The sequence below is a fragment of the Mustelus asterias genome, chromosome 24, assembly GCF_964213995.1.
Source record: "Mustelus asterias chromosome 24, sMusAst1.hap1.1, whole genome shotgun sequence".
Lineage (NCBI taxonomy): Eukaryota > Metazoa > Chordata > Chondrichthyes > Carcharhiniformes > Triakidae > Mustelus > Mustelus asterias.
In genome coordinates, this window is record NC_135824.1 from 62,843,421 (window position 1) to 62,867,557 (window position 24,137).

The 24,137-nt window shown below is 49.1% G+C and overlaps 1 protein-coding gene across 5 annotated transcripts in view; it reads left to right on the plus strand.

Annotated features, from left to right (window-relative positions):
* LOC144511479 (latent-transforming growth factor beta-binding protein 4-like) overlaps positions 1-24,137 on the plus strand; it is a 175,640-nt gene that overhangs the window by 134,006 nt on the left and 17,497 nt on the right. For 4 of the 5 annotated variants that reach the window (XM_078241868.1, XM_078241870.1, XM_078241871.1 and 1 more), the window contains 7 exons: positions 4,077-4,205; positions 6,595-6,720; positions 8,335-8,478; positions 9,725-9,907; positions 13,996-14,073; positions 21,302-21,430; positions 23,712-23,855. In XM_078241868.1, coding sequence (XP_078097994.1) covers positions 4,077-4,205; positions 6,595-6,720; positions 8,335-8,478; positions 9,725-9,907; positions 13,996-14,073; positions 21,302-21,430; positions 23,712-23,855 — 933 coding nt within the window. The remainder of the gene's footprint in view (positions 1-4,076; positions 4,206-6,594; positions 6,721-8,334; positions 8,479-9,724; positions 9,908-13,995; positions 14,074-21,301; positions 21,431-23,711; positions 23,856-24,137) is intronic. The other variant, XM_078241869.1, reaches the window with a different exon arrangement.

Below are 24,137 nucleotides of genomic sequence, written 5' to 3' on the forward strand. Positions count from 1 at the left end.
CCTCCCAAAGAATCCTAGGATACATTTCATCAGGCCCAGGGGACTTATCGACCTTCAGTTTATTCAAAACTGCCAGGACATCCTCCCTCCGAACATCTATTTCCTCCAGCCTATTAGCCTGTAACACCTTCTCTTCCTCAAAAACATGGCCCCTCTCCTTGGTGAACACTAAAGAAAAGTATTCATTCATCACCTCGCCTATCTCTACTGACTCCATACACAAGTTCCCACTACTGTCCTTGACCGGCCCTAACCTCACCCTGGTCATTCTTTTATTCCTCACATAAGAGTAAAAAGCCTTGGGGTTTTCCTTGATCCGACCCACCAAGGACTTCTCGTGTCCCCTCCTAGCTCTCCTAAGCCCCTTTTTCAGCTCATTCCTTGCTAACTTGTAACCCTCAATCGAACCATCTGAACCTTGTTTCCTCATCCCTACATAAGCTTCCCTCTTCCTTTTCACAAGACATTCCACCTCTTTCGTGAACCATGGTTCCCTCACTCGGCCATTTCCTCCCTGCCTGACAGGGACATTCCTATCAAGGACATCCAGTATTTGTTCCTTGAAAAAGTTCCACCGGGTGCTCCGGTTTCCTCCCACAGTCCAAAGATGTGCGGGTTAGTTTGATTGGCCAGGTTAAAAATTGCCCCCTAGAGTCCTGAGATGCGTAGATTAGCGGGTAAATATGTGGGGGTAGGGCCTGGGTGGGATTGTGGTCGGTGCAGACTCGATGGGCCGAATGGCCTCCTTCTACACTGTAGGGTTTCTATGATTCTATGATGATTTTCATTAGTTCCTTTCCCTGACAGTTTCTGTTCCCAACTTATGCCCCCTAATTCTTGCCTAATCGCATCATAATTACCTCTCCCCCAATTGTAAACCTTGCCCTGCCGTACGGCCCTATCCCTCTCCATTGCAATAACAAAAGACACCGAATTGTGGTCACGATCTCCAAAGTGCTCTCCCACAACCAAATCTAACACTTGGCCCGGTTCATTTCCCAGTACCAAATCCAATGTGGCCTCACCTCTTGTCAGCCTATCCACATATTGTGTCAGGAAACCCTCCTGCACATACTGCACAAAAACTGCCCCATCCGAACTATTTGACCTACAAAGGTTCCAATCAATATTTGGAAAGTTAAAGTCCCCCATGACAACTACCCTGTGACCCCCACACATATCCATAATCTGCTTAGCAATTTCTTCCTCCACATCTCTATTACTATTTGGGGGCCTATAGTAAACTCCTAACAACGTGACCGCTCCTTTCCTATTTCTAACCTCAGCCCATATTACCTCAGTGTGCAGATCCCCCTCGAAGTGCCTTTCCGCAGCCGTTAAACTATCCTTGATTAACAATGCCACTCCTCCACCTCTTTTACCAGCTTACCTACGCTTAGTGAAACATCTATACCCCGGAACGTCCAACAACCATTCCTGTCCTTGTTCTACCCATGTCTCCGTAATGGCCACAACATCGTAGTCCCAAGTACCAATCCACGCCCCAAGTTCATCTACCTTGTTCCAGATGCTCCTTGCATTGAAGTAGACACACTTCAACCCACCTTCCTGTCTACCGGTACCCACCCTTGACCCTGATACCTTCCCCAGTACCTCACCACCCTCACTGACTTCTGGACTACAACTCCTTTTCCCACTCCCCTGACAAATTAGTTTAAACCCCCCTGAAGAGCCGTAACAAATTTCCCTCCTAGGATATTGGTGCCCCTCTGGTTCAGGTGCACCCCGTCCTGTTTGTACAGGTCCCACCTTCCCCAGAATGTGTTCCAATTATCCATGTATCTGAAACCCTCCCTCCTACACCATCCCTGCAACCACATGTTTAACTGCACTCTCTCCCTGTTCCTCAACTCGCTATCACGTGGCACCGGCAACGTACCAGAGATGACCACATGTTTCGTCTTGGCTCTCAGCTTCCAGCCCAGCTCCAGAAATTCCTGCTTTAAATCCCCGTCCCTTCTCTTACCTATGTCATTGGTACCAATGTGTACCACGACTTGTGACTGTTTCCCCTCCCCCTTCAGAATCCGGAAAACACGGTCTGAGACGTCACGGACCTTGGCATCCGGTAGGCAACATACCATCCGTGAGTCTCTTTTGCTGCCACAGAACCTCCTATCAATCCCTCTAACTAACGAGTCCCCAATAACTATTGCCCTCCCGCTCTGCCCCTTACCCTCCCAAGCCACAGAGGCGGACACAGTGCTGGAGATCCTCTCACTGCGGCTCACCACTGGTATGTCATCCCCCTCAACCGTATCCAAAGCGGAATACTTGTTGCTAAGGGGAACGACCACCGGGGATCCCTGCACGGACTGCTTCCTCCCAGCCCCTCTCACCGTCACCCATCTGTTTTCATTCCTCGGAGTAACTGTATCCCGAAAGCTTCTGTTTATGGCCACCTCTGCGTCCCTAATGATCCTAAGTTCATCCAACTCCAGCTCCAGTTCCCTAACACGGTTTTGGAGGAGCTGCAGATGGGTGCACTTCCCACAGATGTAATCAGCAGGGACACTGTCGTCGTCCCTCACCTCAAACATAGTGCAAGAGGAACATAGCACTGCCTGCACACCCATCCCCTCTCGATACCTTGCCAGTACCAGGTAGAAACAGCAAAAATGAATTAAACTCACCCCTGCTCGCCCTTTCTGCCTAAGCCCTGTGAGCCAAAGCCTTATAGCTCACACTCTGCTTCCCACTCACTACACTGCCCGCTCCCGACGCTGCCCGCTGTATACTGCAGCCTACCTTTTATACTTCACGTGCTTAAAAAACCCTTCCCAGACTCCTTAGCAGCCCACTTCCAGTTTTCACTTTAAACTTAAAATACAACTGCAAAAGTAAAGGCCAAAAAAAAACAAACACACACTAGCTGACTAATTAAATAAATAAACAATTTAATTAATCTCTCACCAGCACTGCTACCTCCAATCACTCCCTCTCAGCTTGCTCCAGTGGAACAATGAGGGGGAACCTCCCAGGTAACTGACTTTTAAAGTTAAAATAAAAACCCTTCCCAGACTCCTTAGCAGCCCACTTCCAGTTTTCACTTTAAACTTAAAATTCTACTGCAAAAGTAAAGGCCAAAAAAAAACACACACTAGCTGACTAATTAAATAAATAAACAATTTAATTAATCTCTCACCAGCACTGCTGCCTCCAATCACTCCCTCTCAGCTTGCTCCAGTGGAACAAGCGTAGTGGTCCATTTTGGTAGGTCAAATGGGATGAAGGAGTACAATATAAAGGGAAAGACTCTTAGTACTGTAGAGGATCAGAAGGACCTTGGGGTCCGGGTCCATAGGACTCTAAAATCGGCCCCGCAGGAGGAGGAGGTGGTTAAGAAGGCGTATGGTGTGCTGCCTTTATCAATCGAGGGATTGAGTTTAGGAGTCCGGGGATAATGATGCAGCTATATAAGACCTTCGTCAGACCCCACTTGGAGTACTGTGCTCAGTTCTGGTCGCCTCATTACAGGAAGGATGTGGAAAAGATTGAAAGGGTGCAGAGGAGATTTACAAGGATGTTGCCTGGATTGAGTGGCATGCCTTATGAGGATAGGCTGAGGGAGCTCGGTCTTTTCTCCTTGGAGAGACGTAGGATGAGAGGAGACCTAATAGAGGTATATAAGATGTTGAGAGGCATAGATCGGGTGGACTCTCAGAGGCTTTTTCCCAGGGTGGAAATGGCTGCTACGAGAGGACACAGGTTTAAGGTGCTGGGGAGTAGGTACAGGGGAAATGTTAGGGGAAAGTTTTTCACACAGAGGGTGGTGGGTGAGTGGAATCGGCTGCCGTCAGTGGTGGTGGAGGCGAACTCAATAGGGTATTTTAAGAGACTCCTGGATGAGTACATGGGACTTAATAGGATGGAGGGTTATAGGCAGGCCTAAAAGGTAGGGATATGTTCGGCACAACTTGTGAGGCCGAAGGGCCTGTTTGTGCTGTAGTTTTTTCTCTATGTTTCTATAAGTCCGGGCAGTGAAAGTCCGTCACTGGCTCCACACAGAATGTATTTTGGATTTACCGGCTGTGTGTGGTTTTCTCGGTAAACAGATGTTGATGAGTGTGTCGAATATCCGACCATCTGTGGCAGCAAGCGTTGTGAGAACAATGCCGGATCGTTCCAGTGTATCACCGATTGTACTGCAGGCTTCCAGCTCAGTCCTGCTCAGGACTGTATCGGTGAGTTGTTCAAGTCCCTCGGGGTGTTAAAGACGTCTCCCTGCCCGACCACCAGGTCCTGCTTGTTCTGCAATTCCCACTCCCCGGCTGTGGGAATGTCCTGTTGGGGTTTCTCTGCAGTCTGTAGATTACAGAGTAGGAGATTAACTGACCTTATTCTCAGCACTGACTGGGGCAGAGGGTTTTATTGGAGAAAATGAAGGGCAGTTTAATGACCATAGATTGAATGATGGCCGCCCTGCCAGTGTGATGATGTCGGGGCGTGATGCCAGTTTTGGATAACGTACACGGGAGCTCGCGTATGTTATTCAAGTTTAATTTAGTGTTTCTGGTCATTCCCAACCCATTGACTTCAATAATTCAATGCTTGCAGAGTCTGTTTGGCACCGTGTGGGAAGATTTTCCCTTTAATGAGGCAGTGGCTCAGAAAGTTCAGCTGATTCCCAACTCTCATCTCCACCGTTCAGAGTTCTGTAACTGCTGGAGTTCTTCATTCAAAGGGCAGAGTTTCCATTTAAACTTTTACTAATTAGAACCCTTTTCCACCAGTTGTTCTATTTAGACCGTGTCCATCACTCCGGGCTGTAAACTAGCTGAGAAAACTGGGCATTGTGGATTGAGTGGAAGAGACAAGCACCAGTCAGGTTGAGGGGGAGGGTGAGGGGGAAGGTGAGGTTGAGGGGGAGGGTGAGGGGGAAGGTGAGGTTGAGGGGGAGGGTGAGGGGGAAGGGGAGGTTGAGGGTGAGATTGAGGGTGAGGGTGAGGTTGAGGGGGAAGGGGGCTCTGTGATAAACTCACAGGAGAAACCCCGACTCCATCTGCATGGATTCCATCGCCCATTCCTGCAGCTGCAACAGACACTGCTGCATTATTCACAACAGGACCGTCCAGGCAGCACGTGGAGACATTAGGGGCGTAATGCAGCCTGCAGTGCACCAATGCAGCAAGATGCAGCCTGCAGTGCACCAATGCAGCAAGATGCAGCCTGCAGCACACAAATGCAGCAAGATGCAGCCTGCAGCGCACCAATGCAGCAAGATGCCGCCTGCAGTACACCAATGCAGCAAGATGCAGCCTGCAGCGCACCAATGCAGCAAGATGCAGCCTGCAGAGCAGCAATGCAGCCAGGTGCAGCCTGCAGCGCACCAATGCAGCAAGATGCAGCCTGCAGCGCACCAATGCAGCAAGATGCAGCCTGCAGCGCACCAATGCAGCAAGACAGTTTGTAGCAATTGGAGGAGTGTGCGGAGGTGAAGATAAAGTTTTTTTATTAGTCACAAGTAAGGCTTACATTAACACTGCAATGAAGTTACTGTGAAATTCCCCTAGTCGCCACGCTCCGGCGCCTGTTCAGGTCAATGCACCCTAATCAGCACGTCTTTCAGGCTGTGGGAGGAAACCAGAGCACCCGGAGGAAACCCACGCAGACATGGGGAGAACGTGCAAACTCCACACAGACAGTGACCCAAGCCGGGAATTGAACCCGGGTCCCTGGTGCTGTGAGACAGCAGCGCTAACCATTGTGTCACCGTGCTGCCCCCTACATGAGGAGGTTGTGGAGAGTGAGGAATAGAGGTATTGATGAGGGGAAAAGAACAGAGGGGGAGGATGGCATGGAGTGAGGGAGGGGAAGGGCGAGGGAGGGAAAGGGCGAGGGAGGGGAAGGGCGAGGGAGGGGAAGGGCGAGGGAGGGGAAGGGCGAGGGAGGGGAAGGGCGAGGGAGGGGAAGAGCGAGAGAGGGGAAGAGCGAGAGAGGGGAAGAGCGAGAGAGGGGAAGAGCGAGGGAGGGGAAGAGCGAGGGAGGGGAAGAGCGAGGGAGGGGAAGAGCGAGGGAGGGGAGAGGGGGAGAGTGAGCGGAGAGTAGATGAGTCTTGGACCTGGGTTCAATCCCAGCCTCGGGTCACTGTATGTTTGGAACCTGCATGTTCTCCCCGTGTCTGCATTGGTTTCCTCCGGGTGCTCCAGTTTCCTCCCACAGTCCAAAGATGTGCAGGTTAGGTTGATTGGCCAAGCTAACTTGCCCCTTTGTGTCAGGGAGACTAGCTAGGTAAATATGTGGGTTTATTGGGATAGGACAGGACCTGGGTGGGATTGTGGTCAGTGCAGGCTTGATGGGCCAAATAGCCTTCTTCTGCACTGTAGATTCTATGATGCTGAGAGTGATGCGGGGAGTGACGCAACGAGTGACACTGGGTGTGATGCCGGGAGTGACGCAGGGAGTGACGGTGTTGAGTGTGAGGGTGTGAATGGGATGGTGTGAGTGTGATGGTGCACACTGTGGTTCTGGCAGAGTTGTGACTGTTCCTATGGCAGCGCGAGTGTAGCCTGGTGACTGTGATCTCTGTATCAGAGCCTGAACGGCCCTCCCTCCTCTCTGCCTCCCTCACAGATATCGATGAATGTGTCAATGCTACGATTTGTGGACCGAATGCATACTGTCAGAATGTGGCGGCATCGTTCCGGTGTCTCTGTGACCAAGGTTACCACATGGTGTCTGCTGGCTCATGGTGTGTGGGTAAGTCACATGGTCCGCCGTCAGCTGACAGCAAACAGCAGGATCTGACAGAGCGCCGCAGTGACGGACAGAGGGCCGCAGTGACGGACAGAGGGCCGCAGTGACGGACAGTACTCCTGCTCTAGTTTCTATGTTTCCATGCGATGTATTTCCTCCGAGTATTTTCTGAGGATTATTAAACTGAAGTTGAAGTAAGTCAGATGTTTTTTGAGTAAAGACCCAGAGGACAAGTTCAGGATGTGACCAAAACGCTATCCATCAGAGTCGGCATGGTTTTATGAATGACAAATCATGTTTGACTAATTTGCTAGAGTTCTTTGAGGATGTAACCAGCAAAGTGGATAATTGAAATCCTGTAGGTGTCGTATACCTGGATTTCCGGAAGGCATTTGATAAGGTGCCGCACAAAAGGTTAATTCACAAGGTTAGATCACATGGGATTAGGGGTAATTTATGAGCTTGGATAGGTGACTGGCTGATGGACAGAAGACAGAGAGTCGGGATAAATGGGTTTTTTTCTGAATGGTAAGTAGTAACTAGTGGAGAGCCACAGGGTTCGGTCCTTGGGCTCCAGCTATTTACAATCCATATTAACGACTTCGATACAGGGATAGAAGGCTCTGTAGCCAAATTTGCAAATGACACAAAAATAGGCGAGACAGTGAGTGGCAATGAGGAAATAAGAACCTTACAAATGGATATCGATAGGTTCGGAGAGTGGGCCAAAATGTGGCAGATGGTGTATAATGTGGATTGGTGTGAGGTCATGCATTTCCGTCAGAAAAATGGGAAGGCGACTTATTATCTAAATGAGGAGACACTTCGGGGAGCTCCGGTGCAGAGGGATCTGGGTGTCCTCGTTCATGAGTCACAGAAAACTAGCATGCAGCTCTAGCAGATAATAAAGAAAGTCAATGGAATGTTGGCATTTATAGCTAAAGGAATAGAATATAAAGGTGAGGAAGTATTGCTGCAACTATACACGGCATTGGTGAGGCCGCACCTGGAGAATTGTGCACAGTTTTGGTCCCTTTATTTGAGAAAAGATGTAGTGGCATTGGAGGCAGTTCAGAGGAGGTTCACTCAATTGATTCCAGAGATGAGGGGGTTTGTCGTATGAAGAGAGATTGAACAGTTTAGGCCAATACTCTCTGGAATTGAGAAGAATGAGTGGAGATCAAATTGAGGTCTACAAGATGATAAAAGGTATGGATAAAGTAGACGTGGAGCGGATGCTTCCTCTTGTGGGGCATTCTAGGACGAGAGGTCACAGTCTGAGGATAAGGGGGCAGCAAATTTAAAACAGAGTTGAGGAGAAACTACTTCTCCCAAAGAGTTGTGAATCTGTGGAATTCGCTGCCCCAAAGGCGGTGGGTGCCGGGACAGTGAGTAAATTTAAGGAGGAGTGAGACAGATTTTTAATTGGTAATGGGGTTTTGGGGAGAAGGCAGGAAAATGGGGATGAGGCGCATATCAGCCATGATCGAATGGCGGAGTGGACCCTCGATGGGCCGAATGGCCTCATTCTGCTCCTATATCTGATGAACTGATGTGATGCTGTTGGCCATGTGGCTGCTCCAGGTTCACCAAACTCATAAAATGTTTTCTTTTCAGATGTGAATGAGTGTGAAGTGATCGAGGCCGTCTGTGGCTCCGCCGTCTGTGAGAATGTCGGCGGATCATTCTTCTGTCTTTGCCCAAATGAAAATGAAGAGTTTGAACCACGGACGGGCCGGTGCAATCGAAGAGTTGTCCACGGTACATTTACTGCCTGCTGATTCCCCCCCCCCACCGTATCTCCCCAGAGCAGCGTCACCCTCCCTCGGGAACGCTGGACTGATGTGTGTGTGTCATAGAAACTGCACTGTGTTCTATATTCTAAATCTTCTATTAGAATGAGGGGTGGGCGGAGGGGGGGGGGGGGGGGGGCGGAGGGGAGGGGAGGGGGGGAGGGGAGGGGGGGGCCCTCTGAACAGTTTTGTTTCAATTCACTTGCAGGATTTGAGATGATTTGAACATTGAGGATTACATCATCATGTAACGGTGGCACAGTGGTTAGCACTGCTGCCTCAAAGCGCCAGGGACCCGGGTTCAATTCCTGGTTTGGGTCACTGTGTGGAGTCTGCACGTTCTCCCCATGTCTGCGTGGGTTTCCTCCGGGTGCTCCGGTTTCCTCCCACAGTCCAAAGATGTGCTGGTTTTTACAAATTCGTTCATGGGACATGGGTATCGCTGGCTGGTCAGCATTTATTACCCATCCCACATTGCTGTGGCTCTGGAGTCACATGTAGGCCAGACCAGGTAAGGGCGGCAGATTTCCTTCCCTAAAGGACATTAGTGAACCAGATGGGTTTTTTCGACAATCGACAATGGTTTCATGGCCATCAGAAGTTTCTTAATTCCAGATTTTTTTTATTGAATTCAAATTCCACCATCTGCCGTGGCGGGATTCGAACCCGGGCCCCCAGAACATTAGCTGAGTTTCTGCATTAATATTCTAGCGATTATACCACTAGGCCATCACCTCCCCATCAGAGGGACTAGCTAGGGTAAATGCATGGGGTTATGAGGATAGGGCCTGGGTGCGATTGTGGTTGGTGTGGACTCAATGCACCGTAGGATCCTATAATAGAATCCCTACAGTGCAGAAGGAGGCCATTCAGCCCATTGAGCCCATACTGACAACAGGCCCACCCCCTTAATCCCACGCATTCACCCTGCCAATTCCCTGACACTAAGGGGCCATTCCACCTAACCCGCACATCTTTGCACTTTGGCTGGGTGGATAATGAAAGAATGGATGGAAGGACAGAGAGCAGACAAGGTTAATGTGATTCGAGTTATTTCCATGTGTAGAGGATAAATAGCAATGTGAGCTGGTTGGTGTGACTGCCCCTGTTTATGTGTGGCTCTGTGTATGTGTGGATGGGACAGAGTCAGTGACTACCTGTCAGGCTAAAGGGTGAGTTGCTGCTATTTATCATTGACGTGCTGTCTTTTTTAGCAGGGCCAATGTTTCTGGGAGAATCCGGCAGGGAGGAGAACGAGTGTTACTATAATCTAAATGACGTTCAGCTGTGTGAGAACATTCTGGCGCGGAATGTCACACGGCAGGAGTGTTGTTGTACTGTCGGAGAAGGCTGGGGAAAAGAGTGCAAAATCTACCAATGTCCTGTGTCTGGCTCAGGTAAGGACAAACTGGAATGAACCCGTACAGTCACTTCCCGGCTAAGAGCCCATCAAACAACTGGGCAGATGTTTAAGAACCCAGCTGATGTTAAATGTTAGGGGTCCACGCAACTGTGGACCTGCAGAGTTTCACTGGCTGTCTTGTCTGGAGACAATACACATCTTTTTAGCCTGTCTTGATGCTCTCTCCACTCCCATTGTTTTGTTCCTTAAAGACTGGATTAGTTGTAAGTATTCGCATTCCAACCATTATTCATGTAAATTGAGTCTGTGTCTTTATAAGTTCTGTTTGTGAACAGAATTCCCACTCACCTGAAGAAGGGGCTTAGAGCCTCGAAAGCTTGTGTGGCTTTTGCTACCAAATAAACCTGTTGGACTTTAACCTGGTGTTGTTAAACTTCTTACTGTGTTTACCCCAGTCCAACGCCGGCATCTCCACATCTTGTTGTAATAACAAAGCAAAGTAAATGTTTATTGAACAGTAAAACACACAAGAAAAGCACTTAACTACAAATAGTATCATTAAATGAACCCAGTTCCAAACCTCCCCAAACAACATCCCATAGGTTTTAAAACCATCAGCAAAATCCAGCAATGGTTACCGCACTTGGCACCTCTATCTATTTTTGGGATTGTTTCTGGCTTTGAATCGAAACAAGCGATGATTCAAACAGGATTTGCCAGCCATTGGCCTGTTTGGCGTGAGCACAGCTTCCTGCTGTGTGTGGCGATGATCCTGGAGCAGCTTAGCTCCATTTCTGTGAGAGGAGGAAGCCTGTCTCTGATACACAACTCTTCCTTTTCATTTTATCTGATCTGAACTACTTGCCTGAGAGGTCCCACTTAATGCCTCTTAAACGTGTTCATCCTATTAAAATGTAGGTATGAAATTCACCCTCGTCTCTCTTGAAATTTTACACTCAGTGCTTTAACTCCTGAAGCCCTTTTCTTGGGTAAATATCTGTTACAGGGTTGCTAAGCTAATCCACATATCACAGACACCAGTCAATCTGTCTCACTAACCAATTCCATTTCAAAAATGATTTGCTTTCTTTTAATTATAAACTCACCAGAACACATTCCCAATTATTAGAATCCTTCATTCCAATCATATCACAATTTCTTGACAAATGAAATCCATTCTTCTTTTATTCTACAGAAGGGGTGAGTTTAACACAAAGAAACAGTTTATCAGAAAAGTTAAAGTTAGCATTTCTTTGCTGGAAAGAGCTTGCAAACAGCTCTTATGAAGGGTGTTAGATAGTGAACAGTATGAACATAAGGACTAGGATCCCCTTGGCCTGCTCCGCCAGCCAATAGCAGCATTAATCTTCCCCCCGTAACTTCATTTTCTCACTCTATCTCCCTCCATTCCCTCAGAGATGTCTGTCTCAGCCTTGAACATATTCAACGATGGGATGTCCACGTCTCTCTCTGGGGGAGAGTTCAAAAAATTCACAAAGATTGAGTGAAGAAGTTTCTCCTCATCTCAGTCCTAAATAATCAGCCCCTTGTCCTGAGACTTTGCCCCCGAGCAGCAGGGACAATCTCTCAGTGTCTGCCCCCGTCAGGCTCCCTCAATCTTCCGCAGCTTCCACTGAGATCACCTCTCATTCTTCCATTCTCCAGTTTGCTCAGCCTCTCATCAGAGGTCAACCCCTCCACCCCGGAGACCCCCTCCACCCCGGAGACCCCCTCCACCCCGGAGACCCCCTCCACCCCGGAGACCCCCTCCACCCCGGAGACCCCCTCCACCCCGGAGACCCCCTCGACCCCGGAGACCCCCTCGACCTCGGAGACCCCCTCGACCCCGGAGACCCCCTCCACCCCGGAGACCCCCTCCACCCCGGAGACCCCCTCCACCCCGGAGACCCCCTCCACCCCGGAGACCCCCTCCACCCCGGAGACCCCCTCCACCCCGGAGACCCCCTCCACCCCGGAGACCCCCTCCACCCCGGAGACCCCCTCCACCCCGGAGACCCCCTCGACCCCGGAGACCCCCTCGACCCCGGAGACCCCCTCCACCCCGGAGAGCCCGTCCACCCCGGAGAGCCCGTCCACCCCGGAGAGCCCGTCCACCCCGGAGAGCCCGTCCACCCCGGAGAGCCCCTCCACCCCCGGAGAGCCCCTCCACCCCCGGAGAGCCCCTCCACCCCCGGAGAGCCCCTCCACCCCCGGAGAGCCCCTCCACCCCCGGAGAGCCCCTCGACCCCGGAGAGCCCCTCCACCCCCGGAGAGCCCGTCCACCCCGGAGAGCCCGTCCACCCCGGAGAGCCCGTCCACCCCGTCCACCCCGGAGACCCCGTCCATCCCCGGAGACCCCGTCCACCCCCGGAGAGCCCGTCCACCCCCGGAGAGCCCCTCCACCCCCGGAGAGCCCCTCCACCCCCGGAGAGCCCCTCCACCCCCGGAGAGCCCCTCCACCCCCGGAGAGCCCCTCCACCCCCGGAGAGCCCCTCCACCCCCGGAGAGCCCCTCCACCCCCGGAGAGCCCCTCCACCCCCGGAGAGCCCCTCCACCCCCGGAGAGCCCCTCCACCCCCGGAGAGCCCCTCCACCCCCGGAGAGCCCCTCCACCCCCAGAGAACAGGTTGCGAGGCTTTATCTCGGTGGGTGAACAAAGGTCCCTAATGTCCTCAGGCAGAAAGTCATCAACCTGAAACTTTGACTGTTTGAGTCGCCAGACCTTCCGGATCTTTCCAGAACTTTGTTTCTGTTCTGCAATAACTCTGTTTGCCTGTGGGTGGCGCCCTAACTGAAACAAAAGTAAAATCGTGCGGATGCTGGAAATCTGAAATAAAAACAGGAAATGCTGGAAAATCTCAGCAGGTCTGGCAGTGTCTGGAGAGAGAATAGAGACAATGTTTCAGGCCGTCAATCTGTCACTGGAACCAGCAAGTACAGAAGAGGGAAGGGGAAGGGGGAGGAGAGAAGCTGTGTGATAGGATGGAGCTCTGGAAAGATTCAATAACAAGAGGGCTGAAAGTAATGGGGTCAGTGGAGAAATGAAAGATGTTTCTGATTGGCGACAGAAAAATCATCACCAACGGTAACCGCCCCTGAAGGAACATTGGATTGGCCGTGCTAAATTCTCCCTCAGTGTACCCGAACAGGCGCCAGTGTGCGGCGACTGGGGGATTTTCACAGTAACTTCATTGCAGTGAATAATAAAATCCCTACAGTGCAGAAGGAGGCCATTCAGCCCATCGAGTCTGCACCAACCAGAATCCCATCTAGGCCCTATCCCCATAACCCCACATATATTTACCACACTAATTCCTCTAACCTATGCATCCCAGGACATTAAAGGGGCAATTTAGCACAGCCAATGCACCTAACCCGCACATCTTCGGACTGTGGGAGGAAACCGGAGCACCCGGAGGAAACCCACGCAGACACGAGGAGAATGTGCAAACTCCACACAGACAGTGACCCAAGCCGGGAATTGAACCCGGGTCCCTGGAGCTGTGAGGCAGCAGCGCTAATCACTGTGCTACCTTTAATGGAAAGGAAAGGAAAATTTATTTATTAATCACAAGTAAAGCTTGCATTAACACTGCAATGAAGTCACTGTGAAATTCCCCGAGTTGCCACATTCCGGCACCTGTTCAGGTCAATGCACCCTAACCAGCACGTCTTTCAGAATGTGGGAGGAAACCGGAGCACCCGGAGGAAACCCACACAGACACGGGGAGAACGTGCAAAACTCCACACAGACAGTGAGCCAAGGCCGGAATTGAACCCGGGTCCCTGGCGCTGTGAGGCAGCAGTGCTAACCCACTGTGCCACCGTGCCATCCTACTTGTCTACTTGTGACACTAATAAATAAACATCAAAATGGGGGCAAAGGCCAGGCTCTGAAACTTGTTAAACTCAGTACTGAGTCTGGGAGGTGATAACGCGTCAGATCAAGTGGTTGTACCTTGGGAATAAGGGGAGCTTCATCAGAACAGCCCAGGAGAATGAGGATAAGAGATCGGGATAGCGAGTGGGACAGAGAATCCAAATGACAGGTCAGCCAGCATCCTGAGTTATTGTTACACTGCTCAGTGTCCATTGGAGCTGAATGGTTCTGTCTCTGTTCCAGATGATTATCAGTCTCTGTGTCCCCAAGGACAAGGATTCCTTTCCATTCCACAGTCGTCATTTGGAAGGAATTACAAAGGTGAGTTTGCTATTTCAGAAATCCTGTGGTCAAAGAGCAGCTTCCTGTGTTTCAGTCTCCAGCAATAAGGCCTCAGCTTCCAGTGAAGCCCAGCCCCTGCGTCACTGCTTAATCTGCCCATCCTCAACGTCTCGTCAACAAATGTTTGAGAACGACCGGACCTTCCCTCTGCCTTCCCTTTTCATCCGGCCTTGCCTGAATGTTGTATCCATGAACTGTAGTTACATTGGTTCTCAATTCCCTTGGACAAAACCGCTTTCTTGTCATCTGTTGCTTTCTCTCCCTCTCTATCCAAAAGCAGGATATCCAAGGAGAAATCAGTTACAATAAAGTTTCACATTTGCAACACCTGGTTGTGACCACAGGATGGCAGCAATGCAGCAGAAATCTGATCATCCTGATTCTCTGCAACACTTAGACCAGAGATTCTTACCCTGAATAAACAGTGACTCTGTACAGTTACACAGTGAGTGATCCTTACCCTGCTGAATAAATAGTGACTCTGTACAGTTACACAGTGAGTGATCCTTACCCTGCTGAATAAACAGTGACTCTGTACAGTTACACAGTGAGTGATCCTTACCCTGCTGGATAAACAGTGACTCTGTACAGTGACACAGTGAGTGATCCTTACCCTGAATAAACAGTGACTCTGTACAGTTACACAGTGAGTGATTCTTACCCTGCTGAATAAATGGTGACTCTGTACAGTTACACAGTGAGTGATCCTTACCTGGCTGAATAAACAGTGAGTCTGTACAGTTACACAGTGAGTGATCCTTACCCTGCTGAATAAACAGTGACTCTGTACAGTTACACAGTGAGTGATCCTTACCCTGCTGAATAAATGGTGACTCTGTACAGTTACACAGTGAGTGATCCTTACCCTGCTGAATAAACAGTGACTCTGTACAGTTACACAGTGAGTGATCCTTACCCTGAATAAACAGTGACTCTGTACAGTTACACAGTGAGTGATTCTTACCCTGCTGAATAAATGGTGACTCTGTACAGTTACACAGTGAGTGATCCTTACCTGGCTGAATAAACAGTGAGTCTGTACAGTTACACAGTGAGTGATCCTTACCCTGCTGAATAAACGGTGACTCTGTACAGTTACACAGTGAGTGACCCTCACCCTGGATAAACAGTGACTCTGTACAGTTACACAGTGAGTGATCCTTACCCTGCTGAATAAACGGTGACTCTGTACAGTTACACAGTGAGTGACCCTCACCCTGGTTAAACAGTGACTCTGTACAGTTACACAGTGAGTGACCCTTACCCTGGATAAACAGTGACTCTGTACAGTTACACAGTGAGTGATCCTTACCCTGCTGAATAAACGGTGACTCTGTACAGTTACACAGTGAGTGACCCTCACCCTGGATAAACAGTGACTCTGTACAGCTACACAGTGAGTGACCCTTACCCTGGATAAACAGTGACTCTGTACAGTTACACAGTGAGTGACCCTTACCCTGACTAAACAGTGACTCTATACAGTTACACAGTGAGAGATCCTTACATAGAACATAGAACATTACAGCACAGAACAGGCCCTTCGGCCCACGATGTTGTGCCGACCTTCATCTGAAACCAAGATCAAGCTATCCCACTCCCTACCATCCTGGTGTGCTCCATGTGCCTATCCAATAACCGCTTAAATGTTCCTAAAGTGTCTGACTCCACTATCACTGCAGGCAGTCCATTCCAATCCCCAACCACTCTCTGCGTGAAGAACCTACCTCTGATATCCTTCCTATATCTCCCACCATGAACCCTATAGTTATGCCCCCTTGTAATAGCCCCATCCACCCGAGGAAATAGTCTTTGAACGTTCACTCGATCTATCCCCTTCATCATTTTATAAACCTCTATTAAGTCTCCCCTCAATCTCCTCCGCTCCAGAGAGAACAGCCCCAGCTCCCTCAACCTTTCCTCATAAGACCGACACTCCAAACCAGGCAGCATCCTGGTAAATCTCCTCTGCACTCTTTCCAGCGCTTCCACATCCTTCTTATAGTGAGGTGACCAGAACTGCACGCAATATTCCAAATGCGGTCTCACCAAGGTCCTGTACAGTTGCAGCATAACCCCACGGCTCTTAAACTCCAACCCCCTGTTAATAAAAGCTAACACACTATATGCCTTCTTCACAGCTCTATCCACTTGAGTGGCAACCTTTAGAGATCTGTGGATATGGACCCCAAGATCTCTCTGTTCCTCCACAGTCTTCAGAACCCTACCTTTGACCCTGTAATCCACATTTAAATTAGTCCTACCAAAATGAATCACCTCACATTTATCAGGGTTAAACTCCATTTGCCATTTTTCAGCCCAGCTTTGCATCATATCTATGTCTCTTTGCAGCCTACAACAGCCCTCCACCTCATCCACTACTCCACCAATCTTGGTGTCATCAGCAAATTTACTGATCCACCCTTCAGCCCCCTCCTCTAAGTCATTAATAAAAATCACAAAGAGCAGAGGACCAAGCACCGATCCCTGCGGCACTCCGCTAGCAACCTGCCTCCAGTCCGAAAATTTTCCATCCACCACCACCCTCTGTCTTCGATCAGATAGCCAGTTACCTATCCAATCGGCCAACTTTCCCTCTATCCCACACCTCCTTACTTTCATCATAAGCCGACCATGGGGGACCTTATCAAACGCCTTACTAAAATCCATGTATATGACATCAACCGCCCTACCTTCATCAACATACCTAGTTACCTCCTCAAAAAATTCTATCAAATTTGTGAGGCACGATTTGCCCTTCACAAATCCGTGCTGACTATCCCGGATTAATCCGTATCTTTCTAAATGGTCGTAAATCCCATCCCTAAGGACCTTTTCCATCAATTTACCAACCACCGAAGTCAGACTAACCGGTCTATAATTACCAGGGTCATTTCTATTCCCTTTCTTAAACAGAGCAACAACATTTGCCACTCTCCAGTCCTCTGGCACCATCCCCGTAGACAGCGAGGACCCAAAGATCAAAGCCAAAGGCTCTGCAATCTCATCCCTCGCCTCCCAAAGAATCCTAGGATACATTTCATCAGGCCCAGGGGACTTATCGACCTTCAGTTTATTCAAAACTGCCAATACATCCTCCCTCCGAGCATCTATTTCCTCCAGCCTATTAGCCTGTAACACCTTCTCTTCCTGAAAAACATGGCCCCTCTCCTTGGTGAACACTGAAGAAAAGTATTCATTCATCACCTCGCCTATCTCTACTGATTCCATACACAAGTTCCCACCATTGTCCTTGACCGGCCCTAACCTCACCCTGGTCATTCTTTTATTCCTCACATAAGAGTAAAAAGCCTTGGGGTTTTCCTTGATCCGACCCGCCAAGGACTTCTCATGTCCCCTCCTAGCTCTCCTCAGCCCCTTTTTCAGCTCATTCCTTGCTAACTTGTAACCCTCAATCGAGCCATCTGAACCTTGTTTCCTCATCCCTACATAAGCTTCCCTCTTCCTTTTCACAAGACATTCCACCTCTTTTGTGAACCACGGTTCCCTCACTCGGCCATTTCCTCCCTGCCTGACAGGGACATACCTATCAAGGACACCCAGTATTTGTTCCTTGAAAAAGTTCCACTTTTCATCAGTGCCTTTCCCTGACAGTTTCTGTTCCCATCTTATGCCCCCTAATTCTTGCCTAATCGCATCATAATTACCTCTCCCCCAATTGTAAGCCTTGCCCTGCCGTCCGGCCCTATCCCTCTCCATTGCAATAACAAAAGACACCGAATTGTGGTCACTATCTCCAAAGTTCTCTCCCACAACCAAATCTAACACTTGGCCCGGTTCATTTCCCAGTACCAAATCCAATGTGGCCTCATCCCTTGTCGGCCTATCCACATATTGTGTCAGGAAACCCTCCTGCACACACTGCACAAAAAGTGCCCCATCCAAACTATTCGACCTACAAAGGTTCCAATCAATATTTGGAAAGTTAAAGTCCCCCATGACAACTACCCTGTGACCCCCACACGTATCCATAATCTGCTTTGCAATTTCTTCCTCCACATCTCTATTACTATTTGGGGGCCTATAGTAAACTCCTAGCAACGTGACCGCTCCTTTCCTGTTTCTAACTGCAGCCCATATTACCTCAGTGTGCATATCCCCCTCAAAGTGCTTTTCCGCAGCCGTTAAACTATCCTTGATTAACAATGCTACTCCTCCACCTCTTTTACCCTGCTGAATAAACAGTAACTCTGTACAGTTACACAGTGAGTGATCCTTACCCTGCTGAATAAACAGTGACTCTGTACAGTTACACAGTGAGTGATCCTTACCCTGAATAAACAGTGACTCTGTACAGTTACACAGTGAGTGACCCTTACCCTGGATAAACAGTGACTCTGTACAGTTACACAGTGAGTGATCCTTACCCTGAATAAACAGTGACTCTGTACAGTTACACCGTGAGTGATCCTTACCCTGCTGAGTACACAGTGACTCTGTACAGTTACACAGTGAGTGATCCTTACCCTTGTGAATAAACAGTGACTCTGTACAGTTACACAGTGAGTGATCCTTACCCTGCTGAATAAACAGTGACTCTGTACAGTTACACAGTGAGTGATCCTTACCCTGAATAAACAGCGACTCTGTACAGTTACACAGTGAGTGATCCTTACCCTGCTGAATAAACAGTGACTCTGTACAGTTACACAGTGAGTGATCCTTACCCTGCTGAATAAACAGTGACTCTGTACAGTTACACAGTGAGTGATCCTTACCCTGAATAAACAGCGACTCTGTACAGTTACACAGTGAGTGATCCTTACCCTGAATAAACAGTGACTCTGTACAGTTGCACAGCGAGTGATCCTTACCCTGAATAAACAGTTACACAGTGAGTGATCCTTACCCTGCTGAATAAACAGTGACTCTGTACAGTTGCACAGTGAGTGATCCTTACCCTGCTGAATAAACAGTGACTCTGTACAGTTACACAGTGAGTGATCCTTACCCTGCTGAATAAACAGTGACTCTGTACAGTTACACAGCGAGTGATCCTTACCCTGCTGAATAAACAGTAACTCTGTACAGTTACACAGTGAGTGATCCTTACCCTGCTGAATAAACAGTGACTCTGTACAGTTACACAGTGAGTGATCCTTACCCTGAATAAACAGCGACTCTGTACAGTTACACAGTGAGTGATCCTTACCCTGAATAAACAGTGACTCTGTACAGTTGCACAGCGAGTGATCCTTACCCTGAATAAACAGTTACACAGTGAGTGATCCTTACCCTGCTAAATAAACAGTGACTCTGTACAGTTGCACAGTGAGTGATCCTTACCCTGCTGAATAAACAGTGACTCTGTACAGTTACACAGTGAGTGATCCTTACCCTGCTGAATAAACAGTGACTCTGTACAGTTACACAGCGAGTGATCCTTACCCTGCTGAATAAACAGTAACTCTGTACAGTTACACAGTGAGTGATCCTTACCCTGCTGAATAAACAGTAACTCTGTACAGTTACACAGCGAGTGATCCTTACCCTGCTGAATAAACAGTGACTCTGTACAGTTACACAGCGAGTGATCCTTACCCTGCTGAATAAACAGTGACTCTGTACAGTTACACAGTGAGTGATCCTTACCCTGCTGAATAAACAGTAACTCTGTACAGTTACACAGTGAGTGATCCTTACCCTGAATAAACAGTGACTCTGTACAGTTACACAGTGAGTGATCCTTACCCTGAATAAACAGTGACTCTGTACAGTTACACAGCGAGTGATCCTTACCCTGCTGAATAAACAGTAACTCTGTACAGTTACACAGTGAGTGATCCTTACCCTGCTGAATAAACAGTAACTCTGTACAGTTACACAGCGAGTGATCCTTACCCTGCTGAATAAACAGTAACTCTGTACAGTTACACAGCGAGTGATCCTTACCCTGCTGAATAAACAGTAACTCTGTACAGTTACACAGCGAGTGATCCTTACCCTGCTGAATAAACAGTAACTCTGTACAGTCACACAGCGAGTGATCCTTACCCTGCTGAATAAACAGTAACTCTGTACAGTTACACAGCGAGTGATCCTTACCCTGCTGAATAAACAGTAACTCTGTACAGTTACACAGCGAGTGATCCTTACCCTGCTGAATAAACAGTAACTCTGTACAGTTACACAGTGAGTGATCCTTACCCTGCTGAATAAACAGTAACTCTGTACAGTTACACAGCGAGTGATCCTTACCCTGCTGAATAAACAGTGACTCTGTACAGTTACACAGCGAGTGATCCTTACCCTGCTGAATAAACAGTAACTCTGTACAGTTACACAGCGAGTGATCCTTACCCTGCTGAATAAACAGTGACTCTGTACAGTTACACAGCGAGTGATCCTTACCCTGCTGAATAAACAGTAACTCTGTACAGTTACACAGCGAGTGATCCTTACCCTGCTGAATAAACAGTGACTCTGTACAGTTACACAGCGAGTGATCCTTACCCTGCTGAATAAACAGTAACTCTGTACAGTTACACAGCGAGTGATCCTTACCCTGCTGAATAAACAGTAACTCTGTACAGTTACACAGCGAGTGATCCTTACCCTGCTGAATAAACAGTAACTCTGTACAGTTACACAGCGAGTGATCCTTACCCTGCTGAATAAACAGTGACTCTGTACAGTTACACAGCGAGTGATCCTTACCCTGCTGAATAAACAGTAACTCTGTACAGTTACACAGCGAGTGATCCTTACCCTGCTGAATAAACAGTGACTCTGTACAGTTACACAGTGAGTGATCCTTACCCTGCTGAATAAACAGTAACTCTGTACAGTTACACAGCGAGTGATCCTTACCCTGCTGAATAAACAGTAACTCTGTACAGTTACACAGCGAGTGATCCTTACCCTGCTGAATAAACAGTGACTCTGTACAGTTACACAGCGAGTGATCCTTACCCTGCTGAATAAACAGTAACTCTGTACAGTTACACAGCGAGTGATCCTTACCCTGCTGAATAAACAGTAACTCTGTACAGTTACACAGCGAGTGATCCTTACCCTGAATAAACAGTGACTCTGTACAGTTACACAGCGAGTGATCCTTACCCTGCTGAATAAACAGTGACTCTGTACAGTTACACAGCGAGTGATCCTTACCCTGCTGAATAAAAACGTGCAGTTTTGCTGTGATCAGTGACACGCGTCTTTATGTGATTATTTTTCCTTACAGACGCTGATGAATGTTTGCTGTTTGGTTCTGAAGTCTGTAAAAACGGTGTCTGTGTGAACACTGTCCCTGGCTATTCCTGTTATTGTCCAGCCGGCTATTATTACCACTCCATCCGCCTGGAGTGTATCGGTGAGTGGGCCATAGCAGGATGAGTGCGAGTGGGTTCCGGATGTGTGTTGGGGGAGAGACAGAGAGAGCCAGGCTGTGGGAGGGGGATATTCAGAGTGGCCAGCATCGCTGAGTGAGTTTAGACCCTGATAAGTTGGAGTGAGTCTCAGTCCTATTCTGCCCTTATCAGGATGGTTATTATTTATCCTGAATGCAAAACTATAATTCAAATCACATTTTTACCAACCTTGTTCTTGTTCTCTCCCCCCGCTTCCCTCATTTCCCCTCTCCAGTCTAATCCTGGACACAGTGTGTCCCTCAGACATCCAGTCTGGGAGTGAATATGAGGATTGTAAGGAACAGGAGTAGGGGGAGGCCATTCAGCGTTTCCAGCCTACTCCATCATTCAATCAGATCACAGGTGGCACGGTGGTTAGTGCTGCTGCCTCACAGCGCCGGGGACCTGGGTTCGATTCCGGTCTCGGGTCACTTTCTGTGTGGAGTCTGCACGTTCTCCCCGTGTCTGCGTGGGTTTCCTCCGAGTGCTCCGATTTCCTCCCACAGTCCAAAGACGTGCTGGTTAGGTGGATTGGCCATGCTAAATTGTTCCTTAGTGTCCTGGGATGTGTAGTTTAGAGAGATTAGTGGGGTAAATATGTGGGGTTATGGGGATAGGGTCTGGTTGGGATTGTGGTCGGTGCAGACTCTCAGAATCCCTACAATGCAGAAGGAGGCCATTCGACCCATCGAGCCTGCACCAACAACAATCCAACCCAATAACTCCACGTATTTACCTTGCTAATTCCCCCTGACACAAAGGGGCAATTTACCATGGCCAACACACCTAACCCGCACATCTTTGGACTGTGGGAGGAAACCGGAGCACCCGGAGGAAACCCACGCAGACACGGGGAGAACATGCAGACTCCACACAGACAGTGACCCGAGACCGGAATCGAACCTGGGTACCTGGCGCTGTGAGGCAGCAGTGCTAACCACTGTGCCACCGTACACTATTTGGTGGTCCAAATGGCCTCCTTCTGCACTGTAGGGTTTCTATGATTCTATGATCATGGCTGATTGCTGTACCTGGAGTGCGGGAATTCGAGGGAGAATTCTGGAGTGAAGGAGTTACCTGAGTGAGCAGGAGTTGTCATTGTCAGCTGCAGCATCTTGCATTGGCCTGGAGCCCCTCAAGGCCCCCTTGGTGTCCAGTTGATGCCTGTTTTTGGTCAGATGGGCTTCCAGGGGGTGCGGGCTGCTGTGAACTGCTCTTTGCAATCTGCATTCTCCCCCTTGGCATTGCCGAGCCGGGCAAAGCTTCCAGAGATGATTCCAGAATCATTCTTCCCGGATTGTTGGATAGTGAGACGCAGTCGGACAATGAGAATTACTATGGGCCAGTGAGCTGGCAGTAACTGGACTGGATGCTGCTGTCCCACGTGTTGTCCCTTATCACACTTGTCCACATTACTGAGCTGGTGAAGGGGTTGGAGTTTTGGTCTCCTTCTCTGAGGAAGGATGTTCTTGCTCTCGAAGGAGTCTAGCGAAGGTTTACCAGGCTGATTCCGGGGATGGCGGGACTGATGTATGAGGAGAGATTGACTAGGTTAGGATTGCTTTCGCTGGAGTTCAGACAAATGAGGGGGGATTTCATAGAGACTTATAAAATTCTAACAGGACTAGACAGGGTAGATGCAGGGGGGATGTTCCCGATGGTGGGGGAGTCCAGAACCAGGGGTCACAGTCTGAGGATTCGGGGTAGACCATTTAGGACGGAGGTGAGGAGACATTTCTTCACCCAAAGAGTGGTGAGCCTGTGGAATTCATTACCACAGGAAGTCGCTGATGCCAAAACATTGAATGTATCCAAGAGGCGGCTGGATACAGCACTTGGGGCGAACGGGGTCAAAGGTTATGGGGAGAAAGCAGGATTAGGTGCTTGAGTTGGATGATCAGCCATGTAGTGAATTGTAGTGAATGGCGGAGCAGGCTCGAAGGGCCGAATGGCCTCCTCCTGCTCCTATCTTCTATGTTTCGATGTTCCAGGGTTCCAGGCTCAGGTTGTCCAACATTTGCTTTCCGTCCTCACTGGGCGCCCACAGGGCCTGGGGTTCATTATCCAGCCCCTTCTTCACATTTTAATCTTTTACATTTCCTTTCCACTTGTTCCGAGCGGCTCCAGCTTTCTGTGGAGGCCCTTCCTGCTTTGTCCCTGAATCTGTTTATTTTAGTTCCGTTGTTTTACCAAAAGGAATGTTGTCCAATATTCATGGTTTATCTCTCTCTCTCTCGCTGACAGATAATGATGAGTGTGAGGATGAAACTGCCTGTGATAATGGTGTTTGTGTCAACACAGTGGGTTCGTATTACTGCTCCTGTCCCTCTCCCCTGATCCTCGATGTCACCTTACGGCGATGTGTCTCCAACAGCAGTGACCAATATGGTGAGTGTGGCAGCAACGGGCAGTCAGAGGGGGGACAACGGCAGTTATTCTGCGCAGAGGAAGCACCATCGGACACTGACCCCCTCGATCCAGACACTGACCCCTTCGATCCAGACACTGACCCCGTCGATCCGGGCACTGACACCCCCTCGATCCGGACACTGACCCCCTCGATCCGGACACTAACCCCCTCGATCCGGACACTGACCCCTCGATCCGGACACTGACCCCCTGGATCCGGACACTAACCCCCTTGATCTGGACACTGACCCCCTCGATCTG